Raw genomic sequence first — 24094 nt, forward strand, 5'->3', positions numbered from 1 at the left:
TCAAAAAGATGCTGGCACTTTGAATTTAGGAAAATCCCCTTGTATCAGGCACCCATGTACAAATTATTAACATAGTAATGGAAGATTTGAAAAGGGAATGCACAACATTAAATGGTAAAAGTCTTTTTAATCCATGATAAACCTTTAGTGACATAAAATACCACTCTATAAAAATAATGTTCATTTACAAACACAATTAACTGTAGCTTGATACAAAATTCTTCCTTATCAAAAAAGACTGTTTATAAGGTGCAAAATAAAAATCTTCAGAAGGTGAGTCCCTGGCTTAAAAAGTACCAAAGTCTTAAAGTTCCACATCCACGGTCTCCTCTTCGGCTTCATGGTTAGTGCTGAGGACCAGTGTCTCAAAATTCAATTGTCTTACCGGCGGATTCCCGGACACAAAGAAAGGATCCATGTCTGCAACAGGAGTGCTGTGGAGAAAGGTTTTGACACGTGTTTATTTATTTCTATTGTGGAAACAAACTGAATATCAATAATAATAATCTTACCTTGGACTAAAACTGAGTCTTTGAGCTTTACTTGGAGTTTTACTTGTGTCAGCTGGGCTGAATGGACATGGAGACTTTTTACCTGTAAATCAAAATTCAAGTTACTTTACTAATTTGGTCACATGACAGTTTGCATTTCTTCCTTCTTTTGAGGACTTTGCACAGCTCAAATTTTGAATGATAAATTAATTGAAATTTCATCACAATATCAACAATGGCCAAACTCAAATAGTGTTATGGGGCTTGTTAATCGTCAGGTATACAGCCAGTTCTGTGGCAATAACAGCACCTAGTTTGGCGTTTGGAGGAGTACAACTACATGTGTGTTGAAAGGAGTGGAAAGCATTTGTTTTTTGTTTAAGCTGAGGTTCATTTGTCTTTAAAAAAAAAAAAGAAAAAAAATCAATACTCTGCTCTACTGAAAATGCAGAACAGCTAAATTGATCATTTCTATAAAAGGGTTTCAAGTTTAAATGAGTCCTAATTTTACATCACTTGATTGCAGATTGTGTGTGTTTGTACCTTCTTGCTTGGATTTGGAGCAGGTAGAGCGAGGTTGTGGCTTCTTATCGGAGCTAGCGTGGGACACAGCATCCTCCCCTTCTGCTGCTGCCAATAAAGACGTGCGATAGTGCCCCAGCGGCTGCCAGCTCTCCTCCCTGAGGTCAACAATGTGCCCTGCCGTGTGCTTCTGCAGGTAACCCAACCTGTAACAACATGAGCAGACTCTGCAGAAAAACCTCCTGAAGCATTTTTGCGTGTTCTCAAATGACACTTACATTGTCTTCTTGTCAGGTTTGAGCAGTTTACCGGAGAATTCACTGAGGATGAACAAGTAGGACAGGTACACTGGTGTTTGTGTTTCTGCTGTCTGGTTAAACCCTTGAAACACAAAGTCAATTCCACTCCTGCACACATAAACAATAGGCTTTAAATTATCATGCGTAAATAGAGAAGATAAAACATGCTTTAGGACCTGTGAATCATGACGAGGCATTCGCGAAACTTCATGAGATCCCCAAAAGTCATGGCGAAGCGACGGGCCAGCTCTTTGATGCTGGTGAAGGTTTGAACCCCAGGGTGTGTTCTTCCTCCACTCTCCTGCTCGTGCTTTAAACGTATGAACAGCTGAGGAAGATACAAAACATTATATCCCCTAACGACCATTAACGTGTCCTGTAAATGTGTGGGACTGCACCTGGTGCAAAGACAGGACCAGTGTCCGAGTGCTCTCAGTCTTATCCGTCTGTCTTGTCCTGCACAGCGTCTCCTTGATGATGTCTCCGAAGTCATTGTAATGCTGCAGAAAGAGGAGAGGCCATAATGGTCTAGTGTCTCCCATTAAACACCTTTGTGTCATCTCAAATCTTTGCATTATCCTCCAAAGTAATTTTGAAAAGTTCAATAAAGTAACATCAAGAATATTCCTGAAAGTAACTATGCAATATTTTAGGAAAACTGTCAATTATACAACTATACACTCAACTGTGTTACCTTGACATAGCACATAAAGACTTCAGCAGCCGTGCTCATCTCCAGAATCCCATGCACTATGAGCTTGCAGAAAGCTGCCAGCTGATTTCTCCGTTTGTGGAGGTCCTCCAGCTTTTCAACTTCAGAGTCCTCAGTGTCTGTGCAGCCAGATGGAAGTGATGTATGGGAAGAGGATGTAAAGTGGTCAAGAAGGAAAAGTAAGTGGAGTTATTAATCATGAGAAGTCCCAGAATCGAAAAGAAAAGAACAAAGACAGAGAAAAGTGTTTGAGTCACTGTGAGGACAATGGCTTTAACAGGTGGAAATCAAAGATAACATGAGAGTGGAGTTATGGTTGTGACACCATGTGGCTTCAATCTTTCACAGGCCTAATAAAATAGGCTCGGAGGTGAGCCAAAGTTAATGGAATTTTCTCACAAAAAGAGATTACCCTGATATTATGATTTAACTCCGTACTCCTACCCTCTATGTGATCCCTGATCCAGGGGCTAATAGAAAACTGTCGATACAACAGAACAGTCACCATCCAAATACATTCAAATAAAAGCTTTTTATTACATGCACAAAACCCAATGATTCCATATTGCATTCAGTTGAACATTTGGGAGATTCTCACCACCACAGACATTGGCTAACCCACATTTCATTTGAGTAAAAATATCACTGTTTTTGAAGCAGTACTAATGCATTATGTCAGAAAGTTGTAATTGGGCTATGTATCAAACGAGTCTTTCTGTCTTTCAACTCAGCTAGGCCATGATTCTGCTCTCTGCATTGTCCTAACCTTCACCATATCCCTTTTCTGTAAATATTAGCTTAATAAACCCAAATAAACTTCAATATGAGTGTCGTCCAATAGGAATTTGCGGTGCGTGGCTTATGGCACAACTGCATTCGAAAATGGAACGAGCAAACACTTGTATGTTTATGTCATTTAGCTTAAACATCTCGATTGTAGTCAACTTTAAAAGCTTTTATCAAGTGCTTCTGATCCTGTGCTCTTCAGCAAATAAGGAATAAAGACAGAGTGACAGTGCCATCTGCTGGTGGACACAGGATACTGCAAATCCAAGTGAAATACTTTATTATTTTACAATGATTATTATGTGACTTATGTGGGAAACAATCATAGTTGTCGTATTGTGCCCTGAGCTCATATCAAGGAAAAACAAATGGTAGAGCAGGTGAACGTTATAGGGAAAGTGTTTGTGTCAAGAAGTAAAATTGATGTTAAATAAATCATTGCAGAACACGGTGACTGCTGACTCACCTGTGCTTTGACTGTCACACACTGGAGTGGCAAAGATGTGGCTGGTCACAAAGGTCAACAGCGCCCTCTGCAGTTTGGGACTGGGAGTGTACAGTAAAGGACCAAAGCAGGTTGGATCCCACACATTGGTCTGGTATGAATGAGCTGTCAGGACGTCACATATGCCCAGAAAAGCCTGCAGTGAAAACATAATCTCTGTTTATAATGTAGAAAGTGACAACTACAGTATTATCGTGACATTATTTTGAAAAACCCACCTGTTGCCTCACAGTGTCATCGCAGTTAGAAAGATATCGCTGACTACTTTCACAAAACTGACGCAACTGTAGCCTCTGGGCCAGTGCCTTCTCCTAAAACCATATACATTAAATAAATAATACATTAAATTGGGAATGCCAAATGGAAGTAGAAACTTGCCTTGGAAGTTAGAGTTTCACTGCTTGTGTTAAGTGACCAGAGCAGGGCGTAACAAAGACACTGCAAAACCTCCAATTGCACCTTTATTCAAAACAAATGAACTGATTCATTTATCATTTATTTTATGCAAAAATTGTTTGCTTTTTTGTTTTTCTGGATGTGTAGTGACTGTACCTGAGCTGGCAGTCCAGTCTTATCCACAGATACGAGAGGGAATAGAAGCTCAAAAAGATTCCACTTAGACAAGTCATGACAACTGTAATAGCGGACAATCACACAGATCAGTTATCCATTGCAAAATACATTGCTAGGCTATTCTTTATTTGTTCTTACTTGTGAAAAGCTCTGAGTCTCTTTATAGTAGATACAAATCTTTCAGTTTTTTCACTGTCCACTGAGAAAGTGTCCTCCTATAACAAGCAGGTTATGTCAGAGTTTATATCATACCACAATAAAAAATTCATACAGCGAAATGGAATACCTACCTTTGCTGCATCTTCCAGAAATAACTTAAGCTGGTTCACCCAGTTTTGGACCATCGTATCTCTGGCAGGTTGGGCCATAGAGCACCAGGACGTCCCGTCAGCAGACAGGCTGAGGTAGGACCGAGCTGCAGTCTCCAAAACATCAGCATCACAATGGACGTCTACAACTGCTCTCATCTCTGATAACAGCTCTGACAGCAACTGGGACAAAACACAGGGCACAGAAGTATTGTCAGTGATTGGATGAGAAAATGTAGACGGATTTGTTAAGTAATAAAATTTGAAACCTGATCTTTTTCTGCCAATGGGAAGTCAGGGAGGAAGAACTGGGGAATCTTCATGAGCAGCACAACAACATCTTCACGCCTTAAAAACTGTCAACACACAAAGAGACATCAAAAGATTTTGGAACAAAACCATATTCTAAAATTTGTGCCCAAACTTCAGTTCACTACCTTTTTGAGTAACTTGGGAAGCACCTCAAGAAAATGTTCAGTGAGTTTGGCCGAGTCATCGAGTTGGACCCTCTTTTCTCTGACACTAGTCACCTATTAAAATAAAACATTGTATACAAATTTGATTTGAATAAAGATGATTATCTGAAAAAGAAAAAGAAAAACCTTTTTGACTCCACTCCTTCCAACATGTCCTGGGCCTTCTGATGCCTGACGCACTGAAGCCACCAGGATCTCAACCAAGATGTTTTCCTCTGTCTCAGTTAGAGCTGTGAAATAGAGGGAATGTTGTTAAATGTTGTCCAGCTGTTTAGAATTAGACATATAACCAAACAGTGTTATTTTAAGACAAATAATTGAGACATAAACGTTGTTAAAGTGTGATTTGTGCCTCTCAGAAAGTGTGGCAGATAGACATATAATCTATCTAACTCCCAATTATATGTCTTTAGTGGGGAAATAATGGCTCACAATGAATAAATAGAAGAAGGTGTCTACAGTAGTTCTTAACTGCTGTGTAATTCCTGAAAACTTAAACTTGAAATTGCGTACCTGTGCTTGTTGAGGGGAGGTCCTGCAGTAGTATGGAAGCGATTGTGGGCCAGTCTTTTAGAAGAGCACTGCAACAGTCCCACAGACTGTCCACGAGGTAAACAACATGCTGGTGCAGCTGTGGAGGTCACATATCAGGGATCAACATATCTGATTAACATCTTGATTCAAAAAGTCCCCACAGTATACCTTAGACTCCTGGTAAAAGTCAAGTAGTGCCTTTAATTTAACAAACATGTGTTCTTTATGAGCTTCCTCCGCATTTTTCCCATCCTGAGTGTCTGGCGAGGTGTTTAGGAGCCTAAAAGACACAAATGATATTGTAAAGTCTCTTTGTATGTCAGGTGGTTCTTCAAAAGTTTACCTTAAGAACAGAAGCTCCCCAGCAGCGGCAGCTAGGGGGCGTTGTGAGGCGTAAACAAACTGGAACAGCTGCCTGTAGTCACTCTGACTGAGCACCCCTTCAGCTTCACTATGATGAAATGATAACATTAAACACATGTAAAACTAAACAGGTAATCAGCTTTATATCTTACTTGGAAATGAGAACAAGTAATTTCATACTCTGCACTGCCACCTCCGTGTCCTTATCCAAAGCCATGGAGATCATCCGCTCCTGAAGCACACATTTATAACATAATTTTAAAGCAATGCTTTACTAAGCAAAAGAGGAAATGCACATTTGCAATGCCCTATTGCCATTGCTCACTTGGATAATTACCTTGAAGCGACAGGTGAAAAGATCAAGTTTTGGAAAGAGTGTCGGATCCCCATATAACTCCTGTAGACCCAACACGCACTTGAGCCGCACATCTGCATTCTGTAAAAAGAATATTGCATTTTATTGTTGACATATAACTACTACTTACTGTGTGTAATTTACCTTGTCATGCATCATCCAGCCCATGTACTTGAGGTAATTATCATTGAGAAAGACAGTGTTGTAGTTCTTCATCCAAGCGGACAACTCCTCCATGCAAATCGAGCGGATTTCTGGAAGCACGTCCCTACCACAGCACACATAGAAGTAGTGGTATTGACAAATTTATAATAACTATATTTGCACACGCTTTGAGAAAGCCTGAACTCCACTTTGGACTAATTCAACACAAACAATATGAAAAGCAAGGTTTACCGATATCGCTTGAGAAATACGCCTTTAAAGATGACATCCATCATACTCTCAATCTCAGCCCTCTTCTCCTCAAGCTGAAAGCGCATAACAAAAAGAGGCCACGCATTAGGAGAACACAATTAAATCTGCTTCAAATAAAACAAGCATCACCTGAGTTATCTTCTTCTGAATCCCTTTGATTTGTGGAGAGTTTTTCTGTCTCACAGTCTTAGACCTTTGCACCGCGCACAACTTCTGACTGTTCTCAATGCCGACGCTCAGACTGAGAGCAACATGCACCAGTGAGCTGAGCAGCTTCACAGCTGATAAACAACATGCACACAAAGCATGTTAGCTTAAAACTGAGGTATATAATATTAAAGGGGGTAAATCTCACTCAAACATTAAATAAATCAATTGAAATCCCATAGACCTTATCTTTAGAGAGTCTAGTGTGTGCGTTCAGAGATTTTGTTTGATACCTGCCAGTGTGCAGGTGTGTCTGAAGGCCCGCACAGAGGAGTCAGACAGCTGAGTGAACAGAGACAGCAGGGCGTTCATCAGGTAACTGTCGAACAGGACACTGTGCTGAAACTGAGCCACCAACACCGACATGAAGTCACACAGCTCTGAGTGAAACCAGCGACCGCACGGCCCTGACTGGACCAAAGGGTACTCCACGTCCTGGAAAAATAATGTCAGCATTTATGAGGAGGTTTTATGGCAAAATGTTAGTAATGTAATGTTCTTTGGGGCATAGTATAGCAATAACAGCCATAGATGGTGAGAGACCTGTGGATAGACATTGTTTGGCAACTTTCATGGCCCACATTCATTTCCTGTGGACAACTATTTTAGACCGAACAATTAACATGTACTTGTTTTGAATAGTTTGCATAACGTTAAAGCCACACTGAGGAAGATTCCTGGTTGTACAACAGTATATGGAACTGTCACAAAACCAAAACAAACATGCTACTAATGATCAGTTAGATACCGACAATGCTACTTGTTAATATATGTCAATATAAAGCATAGGAGGACCTAATGTATTAAATCTCATGTTTGGTTTCCTGTAGTCAAAGCAAATCAGCTAAGTATCGAGGCATTCCTGTTGCTCACAGTGAAGATGTTTTCTGAGGCATTTCTAACAACACCCATAATAAGATTATGCTTCCATATTACTCTATTTACAGGATGAAATGTACTGTTTGTTACAAAGTGCAGCTTTAAAACAACAAAAAAGAAAGGAAATACTGACCCCATCCAAAGGCCAAGTAACCGTAAGTATCCATGGAAAAGCCAGAAACCTCTTATATTGAAGACCAGAAGCCTGAAACACAAAGCATTCTATGTATACATTGAGAATGATATACAGTGGGAACCAGATGTTTACCGACACTAAAAAAAGACACATAAGCATTTTTTTCTCAGTGTCTGACAAGAAACCAGAATTAACTTTTTTTTAGGTCAATTAGAATTTTCTAAAATATTTCTATTTGCTAAATAAAGTTAAAAAAAAAAAAGATTGAAATTTCCAGCCATCATACAAATCAGAAAGAAGGCGGGTTCTGTGTCCCAGAGATGAACGTGCTGGTTTGAAATGTGAATATCAACCCAAGAACAAATGCAAAAGACCTGGTGAAGATGCTGAACCTGGTAAGAGTTTGTCATTATCCAGAGTGAAACAAGTACTGGACCGACATGGCCTGAGAGGAAGAAGCTCTTCTCCAAAGCAAACATAAAAAAGTCAGATTGGAGTTTGCAAATCCACGCAAGGATGAAGACTTTAATTTTTGGAGACTTATCTTGTAGTCTGACGGAAAAAAAATTGGTCACATTCGGATGAAAAAGGGGGAGTCTTGCAACCTGAGAACACCATCCCAACTTTGACATACGGGGTTGGCAGCATCATGCTGTGGGGCTGTTTTGCAGCGGGAGGGACTGGTGCACTTCACAAAATAGATAATAATGATAATAATAATACATCAAACTTGTATAGCACTTTTTTGGACACTCAAAGACACTTCACATGGGGAATAAAACAAAAAAGGGGGTTATGGAAAAGCCAGCGTGAAGAGGTGGGGTTTTACTAGTACTGATTTGAAGTTTGGTAGTGAGTCAGAGTTTCTAGATGACATCATGAAGAAAGAACACTGTGGAAAAATTAGAGCAACATCTCAAGACATCAGCCAGGACGTTAAAGCTTGGGCGCAGATGGGTCTTCCAAATGGACAATTCCCAAAGCATACTGCCAAACTAGTTACAAAGTGGTTTATGGATAACACAGCCAATGTTTTGAAGTGGTCATCACAATGTCTTGATCTCAATCCAGTTGAAAATGTATGGGCAGAGCTGAAAAGGTATGTGCATGCAAGGTAGCCTACAAATGTGGCTCAGTTACACCAGTTCTGTTTGGACAAATTGACCAAAACTCCTGCCAACTATTGTGAGAAGCTTGTGGAAGGATATCCAAAACTTCTGACTCAAAATATACAGTTTAAAGGCAATCCTACCAATTACATTACACCAATTACATCTGGTTCTCACTGTATGTTTTTTTTTTCTTTTCTTTTTTTACCTCATCCAGTTTCTCCACCATCTTACTCTTGATGCTACTGCCATCTTTACTGTGACAGATTTCTGCAGCCACCATACCTGGAGAAATACCATGTGATTTACGGTATTGTTGATTATTTGTGGATGTGGAGTTGGATTGCCACTGACCTTTGCAACCACAGCACTGGATGAAAAAACTAATGAGATCCAGAATGGAGGGGTCTCTCTCCTTCTCATAGGCTTCAATCCAGTCATCTATCACAGCCTGGTCATAAATCACAAGCAGAAAACAGTTTTTGTGTTTCACTGATAAATATCACATTATTGTAATAAGTCATAAAAAATTAGGGCTTTGAATCAAAAGTGCATGTGACAACGTGCAAAAAACAAAACAAAACATGTATTCGTCTTTGGGTGGCTAGTGTTTCTTTAATTCTTTATTTAAGGATCCCCATTAGAAAAAATAATCCCTGTTATCTAAGTTATTCCGGTTATGCCGGTAAATATGTGTAATCCTTCACTTTCATTTTCATTCTGACGTAAGGGTGCTGCACCACCCACAGAATCCCTCCCGCTCACGGTCTTATATTCAAGAAGCCGCAATTTAACACAAAATCACTCAAGTCATCCACACATCTGACTGAGATTTAAACATATTTTGCAATCACTGCCAAAATAAAAAGATCTTGGTAGTTAAAAATGTGCAAAGGTTGAGTTGAAGGCCCCTGAGTAAACCATTTCCACATCACACTTCACACACATGTGCGATTTTATAGTGACGGAATAAATTATGAGTCATAACTTTCTCAACTTAACTTCCTTAGCCTTGTTTTGGTCCTGACTTGTTATTTTTTTATTCTTGTTTTGACACAATTTTAGGCAAAAAAATAAGAACTACTGTAGTTCAGCAAACTTATGCAATAGGACAGTTACCAATTATCGCAAATTTGTTTCTTCTTTCGTGCTGATCTAATGTCTTTGGACAGCAGGGAAAGCCACAAAGACAGCCATTTGCAACATGAGAGAAATGTACTCCGCTTTACTGTTTGTTCATCCGTGTTTGGAAGCTACTGTGAATTTACCTTCATGGCACTGCGGCCCATGCTTATCACCTCGAAAAGAGACACCGCCTCCCCATCTTCTTGTTTATCGTGGCTACCTCCTGCTCGGCTTCCGCTGCCCCGGTCCGCTTTGGCGTTTTGGCCTTTGACACTTTTCGGAGTGGTCTGGGCTCTTTTTCTTCTTTTCTGTGGCTAACCAGTTGACAAAATTTTAACATCAGGTGAAATACTGACTACACTAATATTCTGCACTTACCACATTCTTCTGTTTATTTTCATTCCCAGAGTCATCCTCAGACTGATGATGGGTCGCACAACTGGTGTCTTTGTCACAAGGTGTTTTGCTGTAAACCAAGAAATTATTATTATTATTATTATTATTATTATTATTATTATTATTATTATTATTATTATTATTACTGCCTTGTATTTAGCCACACAGTCATAACCCAGCTCCTACCTTTGCTCAGTGAGCCTCAACGCAGCTGAAGTTTTTGGATCTTGTATCATATCCTCCTCAAGAATGTATACATGGATTCAGTGTGACGAAGTACATTTGTAGTAACCCAGGTTTAATCTGAAGAAAGAACAATGATTAATTAATAATATTAATAATTGTTGAGGTATCTATTATATAATATAAAATGTTGAGCAAAACAAAACAAGTGACAGGCCAAACAGTGTTAGTTTTCCACTTAAGCCAAAATAACCTCTTTTACTCATGAGCCAATGTTGCCAGTTCAGTTTAATACCTACATCTGATTTACAAAAGAACATTTAAACCAATAAACATTTAGGCTACCACAAACCTGAAACATGCAGCTAGTAAAAACACAAGGTGGCTAGTAACGTTTGAAAAAGATTTGCCACAGTAAGTGAGCAAGGAAGTTCATGTTTATGCATTGTCGGTTTATAAGTGTTGGAGCAAAAAGCTTTACCGCACGTGTAGGCTAATCTTTGCATGTGGATCTGGAATTAAAGATGTAAAAACTCATGCAAAAGGAAAGTGCAAATGTCAGGACCGTGAGAGTTGCAGACATAATACTATTCTATTCTGCGTGCCTCGCTCCATAGGGAGAAGCTGCTAAATCCCAGGTTTGCCCAAGGGCTCTTAGGCAGTTGAAAACCAGCAACCTTTACCCGACGGAGTTAAACTCAGGTGAGAAAACCTCCTGTGCCCTCATATCCTCTCATGGAAAGTAGCTATGTGGTTGTTACAATGTAACTGACACACAGGTAAGACAAAACTTTTCCATCTTACCTCTTTATGTCCATGCATCCTCCTGTTGTGTCTAGTGATGAGCAATCTAATTCGTAAAGGAGGTCTGAACAAAATAAGTGCAATATTTTCATGGGTATATTTTTCTTCTTTACTGTAGCTCTCATAACCAAGCCCCTGGACAGCCTAACCCGCGCTGATTGGATGAGAAATTAATTGTACGCATTTGATTTGCTTCTGGATGTGTCAGTCGCGGTCTGGGCCCACCTCTCGCGGCTGTTGCGGACACGCGCGCCGTCCGGTTTCTGGAGACACATACCTCAGCTCCAACCCGCTTACTGACGCCCGCTGAGCGGCAGGGGGCGCTGTTGCCCGTGCGTTCACACAGCCAGGAGGAAAATGCCGCTTCACATCGAGTTATACCTGTGTTTTATATCAGGTTATATTTATTTTAGGCGCGACTTTAACAGGAGGCTGGTATAGTGGAACATCCACTTTGTAACAATTTCCGATTACTTTAATTGAATTGTTTTCAACATTTTTCATCTACATTTATTGATCTCCCAATATCTCTACAAAATGCAATTTAATAGCGCAGTTAATTAAAACAAGATGTCATTAGTGTTTAAGCGCTCATGAACAGTCGCATCTAAGCAGTAAAGCCCAAGGCTCTTTTAAATTCCAGCATAATCTTGATGATGAGTCAGATTTGATTGTCATTTTGGCCATAAAAACACTTACAAATACTGTGGACTCATTGAAGGAAGCGTTGTTTTCTGATACTTGAACGCCAGAGTAAACCATCTCCACATCACACTTCACGCATGTATACAACTTTATAGTGATGGATTAACTTACACATATTAATATTGCATTTTTTTTTAATTATTATTATTTGTTCAGGTAAAAATTACATTAGTGCAAGAAAAGGTGGCCTTACATTCATGTCTACACAATCCTAATCAGACAGTCAATAAAACACAATGCAATCCTGGTACAGTCACTGTAATACAAATATGTAGCACCTTTTACAGGTAAGTACGGGTAGGCCTATAATGGAGTGTGCATCAGTGGCCTGTTCCTCGTGGGTCTGGACAAGAACTGGGAAATGAAAGTGAGGGCTGGATGGAGGTCTTCAGTCAACTCCTCTGACAGTGATAACACCATTGACGTTATATTCTGAGTCATCTCCAGGATCCTGAAAAGACAATTATAGAGCTAAACAATCCTGACAAGTATAGTGATTATGATGAGTTGTACGACTTATGCTTTAAAATTGTGATTTGTGTAGGACAGAAGATATTTCCATTATCTAGAATTGACATTTGACAATTGTGTTCACTGTATAAACTTAATTTGTTAAATCACCAAAAGCTGGTTTAATATTGTTTATTTAACCGGCTCATTATGTAGATTTTACATAAATTGGTGCATATGTTACTGTATGTTCTGACCATCATCACATCAGTACCAGTGGGACCAGACACAAGAGCTGATGTTTTGCTCTGGCAATATGTTCCAGCCCTGTGGTTCTCAACGTAGGGTTCGGGGCCCTCACGGAAGCCACCAGATTATATTGAAGAAAAAAAAGTACAATTCTATGGGAAAACTATCTAAATGCAATCTTCCTGACAGGGTTAGCAAGCTAATGAACATACAAAGATTCCATGGAGACATAGTACTGTAGTTTGCATAAGATTTGTGCGGTTTACTAATTGCATCAATTAAAAATTATGATTTGAATGTAATAGCAGCCCTGCTCCATAACAACGATATTCTCTTCGATTTGTACAGAGCATACATCATCATGCATTTTCACCTTTTCATCCTTATTGAACTCAAAATGTTGTCAATATCTCTTCTTCTAATCCTAACAGAGGCATTTTGAGGCCCAAACGTTTGTCATGTAAAAATGCCATGATGTACAGGTAATCTTTGTTCAATCAATTTCATCTGTCCATGTTTTATTTTTCTTCGCATCTTACCATAAGATGTATTGAGCAGACAGCTGAGGCTCATGTCTGGAGCCTTCCTCTGCCACAAGTGACTGCTTTAGTTGTTTAAAGTTATCTTCAATCTCCTCCTTTATTTCCGAAAAGGCCTTGATCCCTCTGAAAGAACTGATTATTTGCTGCAAACATACAATCGTATCATCGCCCAGTAATGCTACAATGTTACTCTCTATAAATATAAGTGTTGCTTACATATATAACTGAGAGCTGGTGAGCAATGTATTTATGACTGCCAAGGTGATTGATATCCTCTTCAAGCTGCTGACTTAGCACCAAGAGCTGGTTCAATTTAGCAATATGAGTAAAGTAATCTATAACAAAGAATACAAGTTAATCAAAATTCCAGCCTGAGGTAAGTTGTCCTATTCTGCAAAACTTACCATCCATTAAGGGCCTCTCGAGCATCTCAACTGGGCTGCCTTGAATCAAGAAAACTTCCACCCGCGGAAACATTGCTGAAAGGCCAATCAAATCCAGGTAATCCTAAGAACATAATGGACTTTTCAGCTTTATATATGTAGAAACCCCGAAACTTTTAGATGTTACCTCCAGCTGTGGCATAGGCTTTGGTAGATGTTCAAGGCACTGCAGCATCTGATCAAGAATTTCGGATCCTGGACAAAGTTTGAAAAAAAAAAGAAAGAAACAGAAACTGAAGGCACTGTCTCATTAGAAGTGGTGATAAAACATATTGACAGTATGTGCACCTTGAGTCTGGAAAGTGTCTGACTCTTCTGGGCTACAACCGCGCTCCAACTGCTCCTGGAACTGAAAACACAAAGGAAGTGAGTGTTTCTTGCAAAGCCACAAAAAAAAAAAACAATGGGCCTATAGGTAGTATAACGTCACTGCCATTCACGAGGAGAGCCCAGCGAACTGAAATGACCGTACCGTACCTGCTGAGTCTGCGCCCTGATGAGCAGGTCCAGCTGTCCGCAGAGGCACAGCATCTCCAGCCCCACCTGCTCCAGGCTCAGGCGGGTCGGCATCAATGGGCGCTTCACATGTAGCTCCACTAGACAGTTCAGATCAGTGTCACCAACATAGCGCATAATGTTAAGCAAAGATGGACATGGGCTGGGCCAAAGTGGTGAGATGAAATGGGTCATTGCACTGACTTTTTCTTTTTGAGACAGAGCTGTGTGTTTTTTTTTGTTTTTTTTTAGACGCCAATTGACAGCTCAGAATTACTCTTACCTTTAAACGCCTCATGGTAAACACAAGGGTTGAACAGCGGATCCGACGTGCTCACTGCCATTGTTGTTTAATTTATAAAAGTTGATTTACAAACAAAATCCATTAAATTTCATGAATAATCGTTCAATAGGCGAGTTAAGGCAAAACGACTCGCGCATTTTATTGATCTCGGCGATAACATCTGGTCGGTCGCTCTGGATGCCGAGCCCATTTTCCTTGTTCTCCTGCAGATACGCTCGCTCACACAAATGGGTGTTGTGTTAAATATTCCGAAATCATGTCAAGGATCCTCATGAACACAAGAGCCCGGTGCGAAACAATTCAGCGCTGAAGCCTTGCCGGAGGAGCAGACGCTCAGTGAACGCCCCTCTCGACAGACTGAGGCAGATGATGTCATGGTTTCAGACGCTGGATCACGCCATCAGGAGGTGTGTGTGGATGGATGCAGCTCAACAGCAAAGCACTGGAAGAACCAACTCCGGCCTTTGTTTATTAAATCTTGAGCAACATGTTTTTTTGTTTGTTTTGCTTTTTTTTTACAAGGAGTTCAGTACAACTTAATAAAATACAACTTTTTCCCCAACATAAAGCCTGAAATTAAAAGACAGTTGCAAAAGACATTTAAATAGTGTACTGTGAATAATACAAATATATCTTGGTCCTAGTTTGTAAAAAAACCCGTGACAAATTCTTTATCAAAAACTCAAAGTCTTTATCACTCAAATATACAATGGTATATATATATTTTGTAAACAACCATATTTCAATAGTTTTCTGTTTACAAGTGCATCTGGGGTGGAAAATATCTTGCATCAAATCCTATCCTCTGAGTTTTCGTTGAACACAAAAAGTAACTTGAACCAAGACACTGGCTGTATATATTTGCTCTTTTTCACAGTAGAAACTGTTTATCTGAAGATTCTTCAGGTTGTTTTCGCCGTCATCACAGGCCGCGCAAACTACCGTGTGCCAGGCGGTAAGGTGAGATTGGCCATTAGATCATGGACTGAAGCAAATATGGTGCACTCTCCTGAAAAGATAAATAACAAAATTAAGTTACACTACTGCTGTTAAATATGAGAAAATACTCATATTTACAGCGTTTCCAGTTCACAACAATTACCTTCAACTAAAAAAATTACAAAAATAATTTATATATGACAAAACAAGAAATGCAAGTTTCTTTTTCCACAGTATTATTTTCTCATATTTATCATGGGTGCCAATATTTCCTGAGGGCGTTGTGTGTTAAAGTTAATTTTATGTATGTAATGTAAGTATTTAAAGTAAGTTTACCTTGTCTGGCTGGGTGCATCTCATTGAACCTCTTAAGAATATTAGAAACCATGAGCGCTGCAGCTCCAGAGGAACTGTGCTGTCTGGGGATGTCAGCCTGTTGAGTGAGACCCGTGGCCATATCATATACGATGGGCACAATGATGCTCACAGGGTCCTGGGGCAATTGAATCCGTTGGGTCAGTTGCAACTGTAAATAAAGCCAGTTGTTAGGTTTGACCAGACAGACTTAATCATGCGATTTTACTTTGAGGCTTACAAAGAAAAGCATCTTTGACTTGAGGACCACGGCAATGGTCCCCGGTGGAGCAATGGGGGGAGCACTGGGTGGAATTGTGAGACAAAATTGGACGTTCCATTTTAACTGTGCCGCTTGGTCTGGGAACTACATGAATAAAAACAAACATTTATACAAACTCTTACAGTGAACTGTATGTTGATAAATACTGTACAAAATACTGTACCAGTTCAAGCTTCATGATCCGCACACAGTCTCTGAGGATGTGTGTAGGAGCACCGAGAAGCTTAGTGAAGGCATTTAGTGTGTTGTATTTAAAGGGAGGACCGGCAACCTGAAAAGGTGAAGTACACAATTAGACCACATTAAAGTTCTTAGGTGTTTTAACTTCCAAATTAATCATCACACAAAGTGTGTGGGTGGTGTGTGCAGATTGATGATTCTTGTACTCACCCTTGTCTCAAAGAACTTTTCTAAAACTTGGAGTTCTTCTTGGGACCAGTGACCAGCATTTTCAGGAGTGACTTTCAATTGTAACGTCTGGTAATTCTTTGGATTGAGAGCCACACGGCACTTTAGCACATCGGTCTTGAACATGATTACTCCTGGCTCATTGGAGTTCACAATGGTCAACTGCAAAGAGCAATTTTATGTGGTGAGTGAAGAAACGGAGAATAAACGAAAAGTCCACTTATCACTCAACTCACATTGGCCTCTGTTTGTATTATTCTCTGTAGGTGCCTTCTCATGATAACTGAGCCCAGAAAGCGCTCCAGCGGGGAGCAGAGGTAGCTTCCTGCCAGACCGGGCACTAGACAGGGAGTGGGCGATGGGAGGAGGAGCACATGCAGGGCATTGTGTGTGAGGATAGTAGGTATGGAGGCAGCCCAAGGGCGCTGAGGTAGAGTCCGTGGAGGGGGCATACTTGTAGGCAAAATTTGGGAACCTGAAGCAAAGAAATGTTTATATGAGGATGTCTTTTAAACTTAAAATATAAGTTTTAAAATATCCAAAAGTAATACTCACTTGTTCCAGCCCGTGGAGAATGAGGATCAGGAATTGGAGAGTGCAGTGATGGGTTACCAGGGGACATGCCATGAATGCGGGCAGCAGGTGAAGGCCCAGAGACTTGGGGAGAGCCAGGCCACTGACCCCTATGGCTGGGAGATACCATCGGATATGGCGAGCTGGGATCTAAAGTACCTACAAACAAACACACGAACATTACCCCCAAAAAGATTATATCGCAAAGCTGATTATTTTTAACTATCCACTGTGTGCCCACTTTATCATTTTAGTACTTGCTTAATTGTTTTGATAATGCCCTTTTTGCCTCTGTTCCAAAAACGTAGACAAGAATCAACAAACACCCAGAGTTTAGAGGTCCATTTCTTACCGTGGGGACTGGCAAAGCTGGTTTGGCCCATGGCTATGCCAAGAGAGGATGGAGATGGGGTAGGCCCAAAGGGAGAGGGTGCCCTAAGAGCTCCACTAGGGGAGCCAGAGGCATGGATGTTCCCTGTGCGCACACACATACACCAAAGGACTAAATTTCCAAGGCACTGACTCATACAGAGAATTGCATAGGTAAATATGCTAAAGCGGGATGGATCATGGAAACACAGCGTTTTATGGCTGGGAGGGAAAAAAAGCAAAATTTGAAAGAATAAATAAAAAATAAAATGGGCACACATGGTGGCTCTTACTCAGGCCTCAAACCAAATATGCGAATGAAGAATTAAAATAAAATAAACAAAATAGCAAAATTATAGATGATTTGGTGACAAGCCTAACGCCACGTTCATAGACGCCCTCATACCTGGCGACTGTGTGGGCATCATGGAAGGAGAAGGAGTGACGTTATGATAATTTGGAGGAGGAGATGTAAGAGATGGATATACTCCTCCCGGTGCAGTCCTCATGGTCTGTGGTTGCTGTGAATTGAACTGGTTTATTAAACTGTCCATAACATCCACTGTGACTGGAGAGGGAGGATTATCATCTTCATTGACTGAACGTCTGCGAGCATCTTGGTTGCTGTCGACAAACATGTTCAAAAAGGTCTGGGGAGAAAAAGTTAAAACTGATTGTAAATACTATTTTCTCGAAACAAAGACAGTAGTAGAGGAAGTGGTTACCTTGAGACCTGGAGCGGGATAGAATCCTTCAACAATTTTAGTGTTGTCAAAAAGACTGTAGGCTCCATCCCTAATGGCTACAACACCACGACTGCGGCAGTAGATGTCAATGCAATACATATTTCGAAACGCTAGGCGTATGTGTGTGGGGGACTGAGGCAGAATGGAGAAGCATTGGAAGGCAGTGTTGGTGCGCTGGGTTAGACCTAACATGGGTACAGTTGGCAGTTTGTTGATTGCATTCAGAGGACCTTGTGTGTCATGAAGGACCTGGGAAGAAGCATAACACAACGGGATTATCACGAAGCATATTCTTTGCATGTTTTTTTATTTTCAAGCTTGTACTCGTTTGACAACTGATTGTACCTGTAGTAGCTGCATCACATTTGGGTTTTTGTTGAACATCTCTTGTAGTTGATGAAGAATGATGTTATGGCAGTTTGAACAGCCAGAATTAGGACCCACAGTTCCCAGGGAGAGGTGAAAACGATGGGTGTTTGAGTTCCACTGAATGGTAACAGAGCTCCCCTTGGTGCTACCATAGCAAAGCACCAACTTGCGATAATTATATAGTCGCACTTCTGAGAACATGTTGAGATAGGGTGGCATTTCTAGAAACAAAATAGTGCAAGGGTTCTAAATGTAGGTGTATACAAAATAAACTGAGACGTAAACTGTCCCAATGAATGCATTAATGTCAATAAAGCTGCTCAAATAGTTACCGGTGAGTGTCCTGGCGAAGTTGAGGACACACTGATATAGTTGACTGATAGCGTTCCAGTCATTGAGGAACATCTCCACCACCTTCCGCCCACCCACTGGCTCCGACAGAGGGTTTTCAAAGGTCAGGTATACATGTCGGGTGGCAGCTGTGAGAGAAGAGAGATAAGTTGCGCTTTAAAGTTTAGGTAGATTTTAGAATTGAAAGTGGCCACTGATAATTCAAATGGGATATCTACCTTGCTCTTTGCAGTGTGTACTGTTAAGAGGACAGTTAGTCAGGACTAACTCTGCCACCCAAGTTCTGTTATTCCTGCCCTGGAGGCGAAACGTGCAATCCAGTAGAGAGCGCTCCAGAGCTCTTCTCGTCTCCTCACCCACACCATTACAAGAAGGAATTCTAGGGAAAGGCATAACTAGTGAGCAAAGGTAGACTATGGCAAAAAAAAATACATAATTTCCGTACAACTATTTACGACTATTTACTTAAGTAATCGAATTGCATGACTGCTTCCATCTCCCTCCACTTGGACACCCTGGTTTGGAATCTCCATGTTGGACAGCTGCGCAGAGGAACCAGACAAATGCTAGTTGGATGAAGTTTCTATCTACTAAATAAATAAATTAAAAAACGCGCATTGGAAGGAACATACCTCTGTCCGCAGTCCAATGAATGGCATATTGGTGTCACACATAGCAACTAGATGAGCAAGTTCTTTGTTAAAGGCACTCATTTCCCCAGATCTCTTAGGCTTTTTGGGCTCTGCATCTCCGTGGTCCAGAGGCAGCTACAAACAGATTTAAAAAAGCTCTCCTTACATGCAGTCTTTATGTCATGTAATGTTTTAGTCTATATACAAATAAGCAATACAATTATGTACAATGTTAATGTTGAAAATTACTTTTCTCTTAGTGCCCGGTCTGGCTCCTTTCCCTGTTGTGATGTCTTGAACAAGATGCTCAAGATTAGGTTTGAAATTCTGCAGTAGCTGTGCACACAAGAGTCCCTCGTCTCCCTCCAACTGTGCGACCGACAGGAAAGAGTATTTGTAGCGCAATGAAGTAGGACTGCTGGACACTTCATCCATTTCTACAACCTAAAATAGAAAATTAAGATAAAAAATTAAGTCAAGGAAAACCAAGTCAGTGGGAGACAGTATTTACAAAACGTACAATGTAGTATTGTGGTAGCCGTGTAAGTTTTATGAATAGCTTGTGCTTAGACAAGTTTCCAACAGGATGGGAGGTTGAATTTGAGAGGTGAAGTACATCTGTACACACAGTGGGGAGGTGCTTCACAGACTGGCGGCAACGCTGCTCACCTAACCAGAATCTGATGATAAATTAACAATATTAGTCGAAAACAGAAAAATCCATTCTCTAAAGCTTAGTCTTAAATGGCAATATTACAAGCAGCAACAGAAAAACAGAAATGTGAATTACTTTAATTGTTGGAGCCAAGATGTGATTCGCTTCATATCATCGTTGATGTTTTTTTCAATGTCATCAAGCATGGACTGATCTGAAAATAGTAAAATCAGAGATTGTTATTTTTTTCTTTTATCAATAAACAAAACATTAAAACGATGCCATGCGAAGAATCTTAACGTACCAAGGCCATACAGCATTGGCTGGAACATTCCAGAGTGCAAGTCAACAAAAATGTGAAGGCACTCAGAGCGCCCACAGGGCTCCAGAATTGGAATTACTAATGTGGGTAAAGCAGTCTCTATGAAGGCTAAAACGGGAATAAAAATAACACTTCTTAGGGTAACACATAAGATTAACATGTACAACAGAGTATACACATCAAATACATACAGTTGTCGTTCGGGTTACACGCCTTGAGAATTGCTTTAAGTTCTTGTAACTTTTGATGTGACCTGGCATGGACACTGTCAATAAGAAGCTTTTCCACTGACAGATGGTCAATCTAAAACAAAACAAAAAAACATGACAAAATAATTAGTAAATAAAGCAATATGTACCATTGTCCATTTATTTCTTTTTTCATCTTGCCTTCATAGCTCTTTCCATTAACTTTGGATCACAGGCTGGGAGGGAAGGCTCATGAGATATCTGCAGTGGTTTCGATCCATCACTTTCATCAATTCTTATTGTGACTTTATGAACTGATGCTGTCCCGGTTTTCCTACCCAGCACCTGTTGGCTACAGAAATAAGCGCTCTGTATAAGTATATAATATACAGTACAAAATCTGTCCATTGTCGTTGGCCATTCCTATTTGTAGCTGTGTAATCAAAACTCTTACTTCCAAACAGAAAGGGTAAGAAACTTTGCCGGCACATATCGTTCCTCCTGAACTAGGTCTCCCCACCGTTCTCTGATAAGCATCAGAGTCTGCGAGTGCAGCACCTCAAGCTGCAGTGATAGACAGAAGGAGTCTGGGAGAAATGTTGTTAAGGCAAACGATGGAAGAAAAAAAAAAACAGTCTATTAAAACATAACCTTTAGGTGTGACTTTTCATTGGTATTCTGCAGACACATACGTGGTCATCCTTAACGCACACTTACTGGGTAAATGGGGCATTTGTCTCTAAAACAAACTGCTCTTTGAGACAGCAGTCAATGCTAGTTCTAATTCTGAAAGGGTACAGAAGAGATGTACCGAATTTGCATTAAGCAAACTCGATTACCATAATAATGGCTTTGATCTGGTAACATTCCAATATTTCCATTTTACTTTGATACTTAAACCAATTAAATATGCCATAGCCTTTTTAAAGAAGATTCTAAGTGTCACAAAGCTTTTCACAGCGCAACAAACTGGGGTCACTGTTGGAATTAAATCAGAATGCAGTTTTTCAGCTGTGTGTCTTATTGCAATGTGCCATGCATTTACTTTGACAGTCAATGCTATATGATCAAAGACACACACACCAAGCTTTGTGGCTAGCCTGGCCAAGACAGACTACACGTTTTTTATAATTCTTTATACAGCTGTCTAGTCTGATGGTCAGCGTCATCTCTCAGAGTTCTGAAGGGCATGATTGACAGGTGGAGTAACCAAGAGACGTCAAAAATGGCAGATTACAGTGTGTGACAACATTAAATTTGACAAGAAATATTGTGCTGAAAATTGCCATCCTGTGCCAAATCACTAACAAACTAAACTATTATATTACAGGTGAGAGAAGTTATAAAGTTTGCTCTGAATGATAAGTAAAAATAGGCAGAGTTTTCAGTCTTCCCTATTGAGTGCCGTGATACAAATTTACATCTGTTAATGGAGCGAGGTAATGCTTGGCTGTGAGCAGATGCCCAGATGCTTCACCTTTTGAACAGAAATCAGGAGGTACTGGTTGGCAAGACTACTCTATGACAGTAGTTCAAATGGTCCAGGAAAAATCAAATGAATATTACTCTGCACTTACACTGGAGAGTATATGCGCACAAAAAAAGGATACGTAAACAGTTGTACATATCCTGAAGAGGTTTCTCATCTGCACAAAGACGCGCCTGAACCAGTTCATGGATGAAGTTTACTTGTAAACTGTGAACCAACGCTCGACCATCTGTCAGTATAAAGTACAGAACTGCTGGTTATAAATTTGTATTTTTTTGGACAATGAAACAAAAGACGGTTGAGACAATGTAGATTCACCTCCAGTTTCCTTGTCTTCCACAAGAATGTCTAATTTTAGCAATCGCCAAGGAATATCTGGATCATCTCCCATCACAGTTAGAGTGGCTTCAAACTCTCCTTCCACTCGAAATTTTACCCGCCCATTAGCTAAATGGATAAAGATACAGAACGGAGAAAGATCAGCATTTGTATGTTAATACTGAAATCAATTTTATACATTCCAGTGTTTCAGTGACATTCTTACCAACTGTAAGGTTGGCTAGTTGTGGAGGTAGATCTGTCGTGACTAGGCGATGTCGTAATATCTGATTTAGCTGGTTTAGGGTTGTCTGCTTTTCTGTCTTAGTTATTGGGTCTGGTGGAATTATTTTATCCTGACAAAAGATAACATAATGATATTAAATAAACAAGATATTAAATAATTGCAATATTATAAAGCAGTGGCACATACTCGTATGCATGTAGGCAGGCGGGGGTATGATCCTGTGGTCAGCACATCTATTGCAAAAGGAATTGCAAAGCTGGGTAAACGAGCATGTACCAGGGCATCTCTGGCTAATGACGCCAACCGGTCGGCTGAATCAACAAACAAGATTGTCTGCTGATCCAAGAAACTGGAGATCATCTAAACAAGAGACATAGTTCATGGCATTTAACACAATAATAATTTGAAGTTAGAAAAAGATAAACAAACTCTTTTATACTTACTGCACATTTCTCAACTTTTCCAGCATTGCTGGCCCATTTTACAAGTGCCAGAAGCCTCACAAAGAGCTGTCTGGTTCGGCTTGCAAATTGCACAATTTCTATTTTCCTAGACACCAAATGAACAAAACAGTGTAATTCTTAATACATTTATTTTCAATTACTGTACATAGAACAGATACCTTTCCATGTCTGTTTTTCTGGGTAGTCTAAAGGGAAAAATATGACAAAAATAATATTATTAGTCATGTATACAGGAGGCTTTTATGAACACTTAAAAAAAGAGACTTTAACTACCATGTAATAACATAATAATCATTCATCTGTAGGTTTTGTCGGGGAGCAAGTCCATTTATCTGTTCCCTGAACAGAAGTTAACATGTAATACAACTATGGACAAAATGACAATGGGGATTTTACCTTTCAGAGTTCAAGAGCAGGATAACTTAAGTTCAAATGAAAGTAAACTTTTAATCCTTTTCACTTATTCCGCTAGTCTGTGCTGTTCTCAATAGCCCGTGGGCCTAACATACTCAAACAGTACTCACAGTTCAGCCAACAGGGTGATCTCATGGTAGGTTCTCTGAAGCAGAAAGTCGATGAGCATACTTAGCCGTACCCCTTGTGTGGCCGGTGCCCCGGGTGGAGGCTGCTGAGTACCCGAAACCACCGGCCCCCCAAAGGGAACAAGCTGCCCGTCTGCCCCGATCTGCACTGGGGCCATTTTACAAAGAGGAGCCTGTGATGCACACCCGACACTGCAACAAAAATATGGGCCAAAAAACAGAGATCCGCGCCGTCTACACTTGCCGCATTCTCAAAGAGTACACGTTAGAGCACTATTTGATTTCTGCAATAAAGAAATAACAAATACAAAATTGTAACATTACGATGAGCCACTCAACACCGACGCTCAGCCGCCATCTTTGCTGGCGTTGGGGGATTACGATGTGTGTAGGCTGGAAAACCTGGGAGAGTCACAGGCACGGATAGGAGCTGATTCATTATTGTAATACGACTACATTATTGTCCTTGCTTTTGAT

General features: G+C 40.3%; 3 protein-coding genes across 5 annotated transcripts; all 3 read right to left on the reverse strand.

The window, feature by feature from the left end:
* Nucleotides 1-68: 68 nt before the first annotated feature.
* Nucleotides 69-11328, reverse strand: LOC306967955 (cohesin subunit SA-2). The gene is made up of 32 exons (XM_079563173.1): nt 11181-11328; nt 10380-10496; nt 10176-10263; nt 9941-10111; nt 9027-9123; nt 8881-8957; nt 7561-7632; nt 6782-6983; nt 6471-6622; nt 6321-6394; nt 6069-6192; nt 5907-6005; nt 5722-5801; nt 5550-5657; nt 5375-5486; nt 5186-5303; nt 4799-4902; nt 4634-4726; nt 4466-4552; nt 4179-4379; nt 4027-4103; nt 3868-3949; nt 3694-3774; nt 3534-3626; nt 3277-3451; nt 2007-2143; nt 1711-1812; nt 1489-1640; nt 1292-1420; nt 1035-1219; nt 513-594; nt 69-434 (listed from the first exon to the last, which is right to left on the reverse strand). The coding sequence occupies exons 2-32, from the start codon at nt 10427-10429 to the stop codon at nt 305-307; spliced, it is 3534 nt and encodes a 1177-aa protein (XP_079419299.1). The 5' UTR covers nt 10430-10496; nt 11181-11328; the 3' UTR covers nt 69-304.
* A 692-nt stretch (nt 11329-12020) lies between these two features.
* Nucleotides 12021-14742, reverse strand: LOC306967950 (uncharacterized protein). Of its 2 annotated transcripts, none has more exons than XM_079563169.1 (8): nt 14348-14742; nt 14047-14165; nt 13858-13918; nt 13697-13764; nt 13531-13633; nt 13343-13461; nt 13124-13269; nt 12021-12336 (listed from the first exon to the last, which is right to left on the reverse strand). In XM_079563169.1, exons 1-8 carry the CDS (start codon nt 14406-14408, stop codon nt 12189-12191), a joined length of 825 nt encoding a protein of 274 aa, XP_079419295.1. In that variant the 5' UTR covers nt 14409-14742; the 3' UTR covers nt 12021-12188. The 2 variants fall into 2 exon arrangements, with proteins under 2 accessions (XP_079419295.1, XP_079419296.1); XM_079563170.1 differs by having other exon boundaries at nt 14047-14227.
* A 188-nt stretch (nt 14743-14930) lies between these two features.
* med14 (mediator complex subunit 14) lies at nt 14931-23993 on the reverse strand. 2 transcript variants are annotated; one of them, XM_079562751.1, is made up of 29 exons: nt 23600-23993; nt 23234-23260; nt 23055-23160; nt 22798-22971; nt 22591-22720; nt 22365-22493; nt 22168-22275; nt 21012-21144; nt 20759-20909; nt 20561-20672; nt 20352-20477; nt 20183-20261; nt 19913-20072; nt 19642-19836; nt 19393-19527; nt 19226-19302; nt 18979-19139; nt 18742-18888; nt 18386-18630; nt 18020-18289; nt 17701-17944; nt 17278-17400; nt 16908-17084; nt 16589-16827; nt 16335-16514; nt 16108-16215; nt 15903-16028; nt 15644-15833; nt 14931-15377 (listed from the first exon to the last, which is right to left on the reverse strand). In XM_079562751.1, the coding sequence occupies exons 1-29, from the start codon at nt 23773-23775 to the stop codon at nt 15307-15309; spliced, it is 4299 nt and encodes a 1432-aa protein (XP_079418877.1). In that variant the 5' UTR covers nt 23776-23993; the 3' UTR covers nt 14931-15306. The 2 variants fall into 2 exon arrangements, with proteins under 2 accessions (XP_079418877.1, XP_079418878.1); XM_079562752.1 differs by lacking the exon at nt 17278-17400.
* Between the last annotated feature and the right edge of the window lie 101 nt (nt 23994-24094).

This window comes from Gobius niger, assembly GCF_951799975.1.
Source record: "Gobius niger genome assembly, chromosome: 9".
NCBI lineage: Eukaryota > Metazoa > Chordata > Actinopteri > Gobiiformes > Gobiidae > Gobius > Gobius niger.

Excerpts from the sequence above, each read along its gene's own strand:
- LOC306967955 (XM_079563173.1), bottom strand. The coding sequence starts at position 10,429 with ATGATACAAGATCCAAAAACTTCAGCTGCGTTGAGGCTCACTGAGCAA. Across the intron at positions 10,112-10,175 it reads AAAATAAACAGAAGAATGTG|CCACAGAAAAGAAGAAAAAG; the intron begins GTAAGTGCAGAA and ends TCAACTGGTTAG. Across the intron at positions 3,950-4,026 it reads AGACTCAGAGCTTTTCACAA|TTGTCATGACTTGTCTAAGT; the intron begins GTAAGAACAAAT and ends CCGCTATTACAG.
- LOC306967950 (XM_079563169.1), bottom strand. The coding sequence starts at position 14,408 with ATGGCAGTGAGCACGTCGGATCCGCTGTTCAACCCTTGTGTTTACCAT. Across the intron at positions 13,919-14,046 it reads TCAGGGCGCAGACTCAGCAG|TTCCAGGAGCAGTTGGAGCG; the intron begins GTACGGTACGGT and ends TTGTGTTTTCAG. Across the intron at positions 13,462-13,530 it reads CGAGAGGCCCTTAATGGATG|ATTACTTTACTCATATTGCT; the intron begins GTAAGTTTTGCA and ends TCTTTGTTATAG.
- med14 (XM_079562751.1), bottom strand. The coding sequence starts at position 23,775 with ATGGCCCCAGTGCAGATCGGGGCAGACGGGCAGCTTGTTCCCTTTGGG. Across the intron at positions 23,161-23,233 it reads AGAAAAACAGACATGGAAAG|GAAAATAGAAATTGTGCAAT; the intron begins GTATCTGTTCTA and ends TTTGGTGTCTAG. Across the intron at positions 16,216-16,334 it reads AAAAGTTCTTTGAGACAAGG|GTTGCCGGTCCTCCCTTTAA; the intron begins GTGAGTACAAGA and ends TCACCTTTTCAG.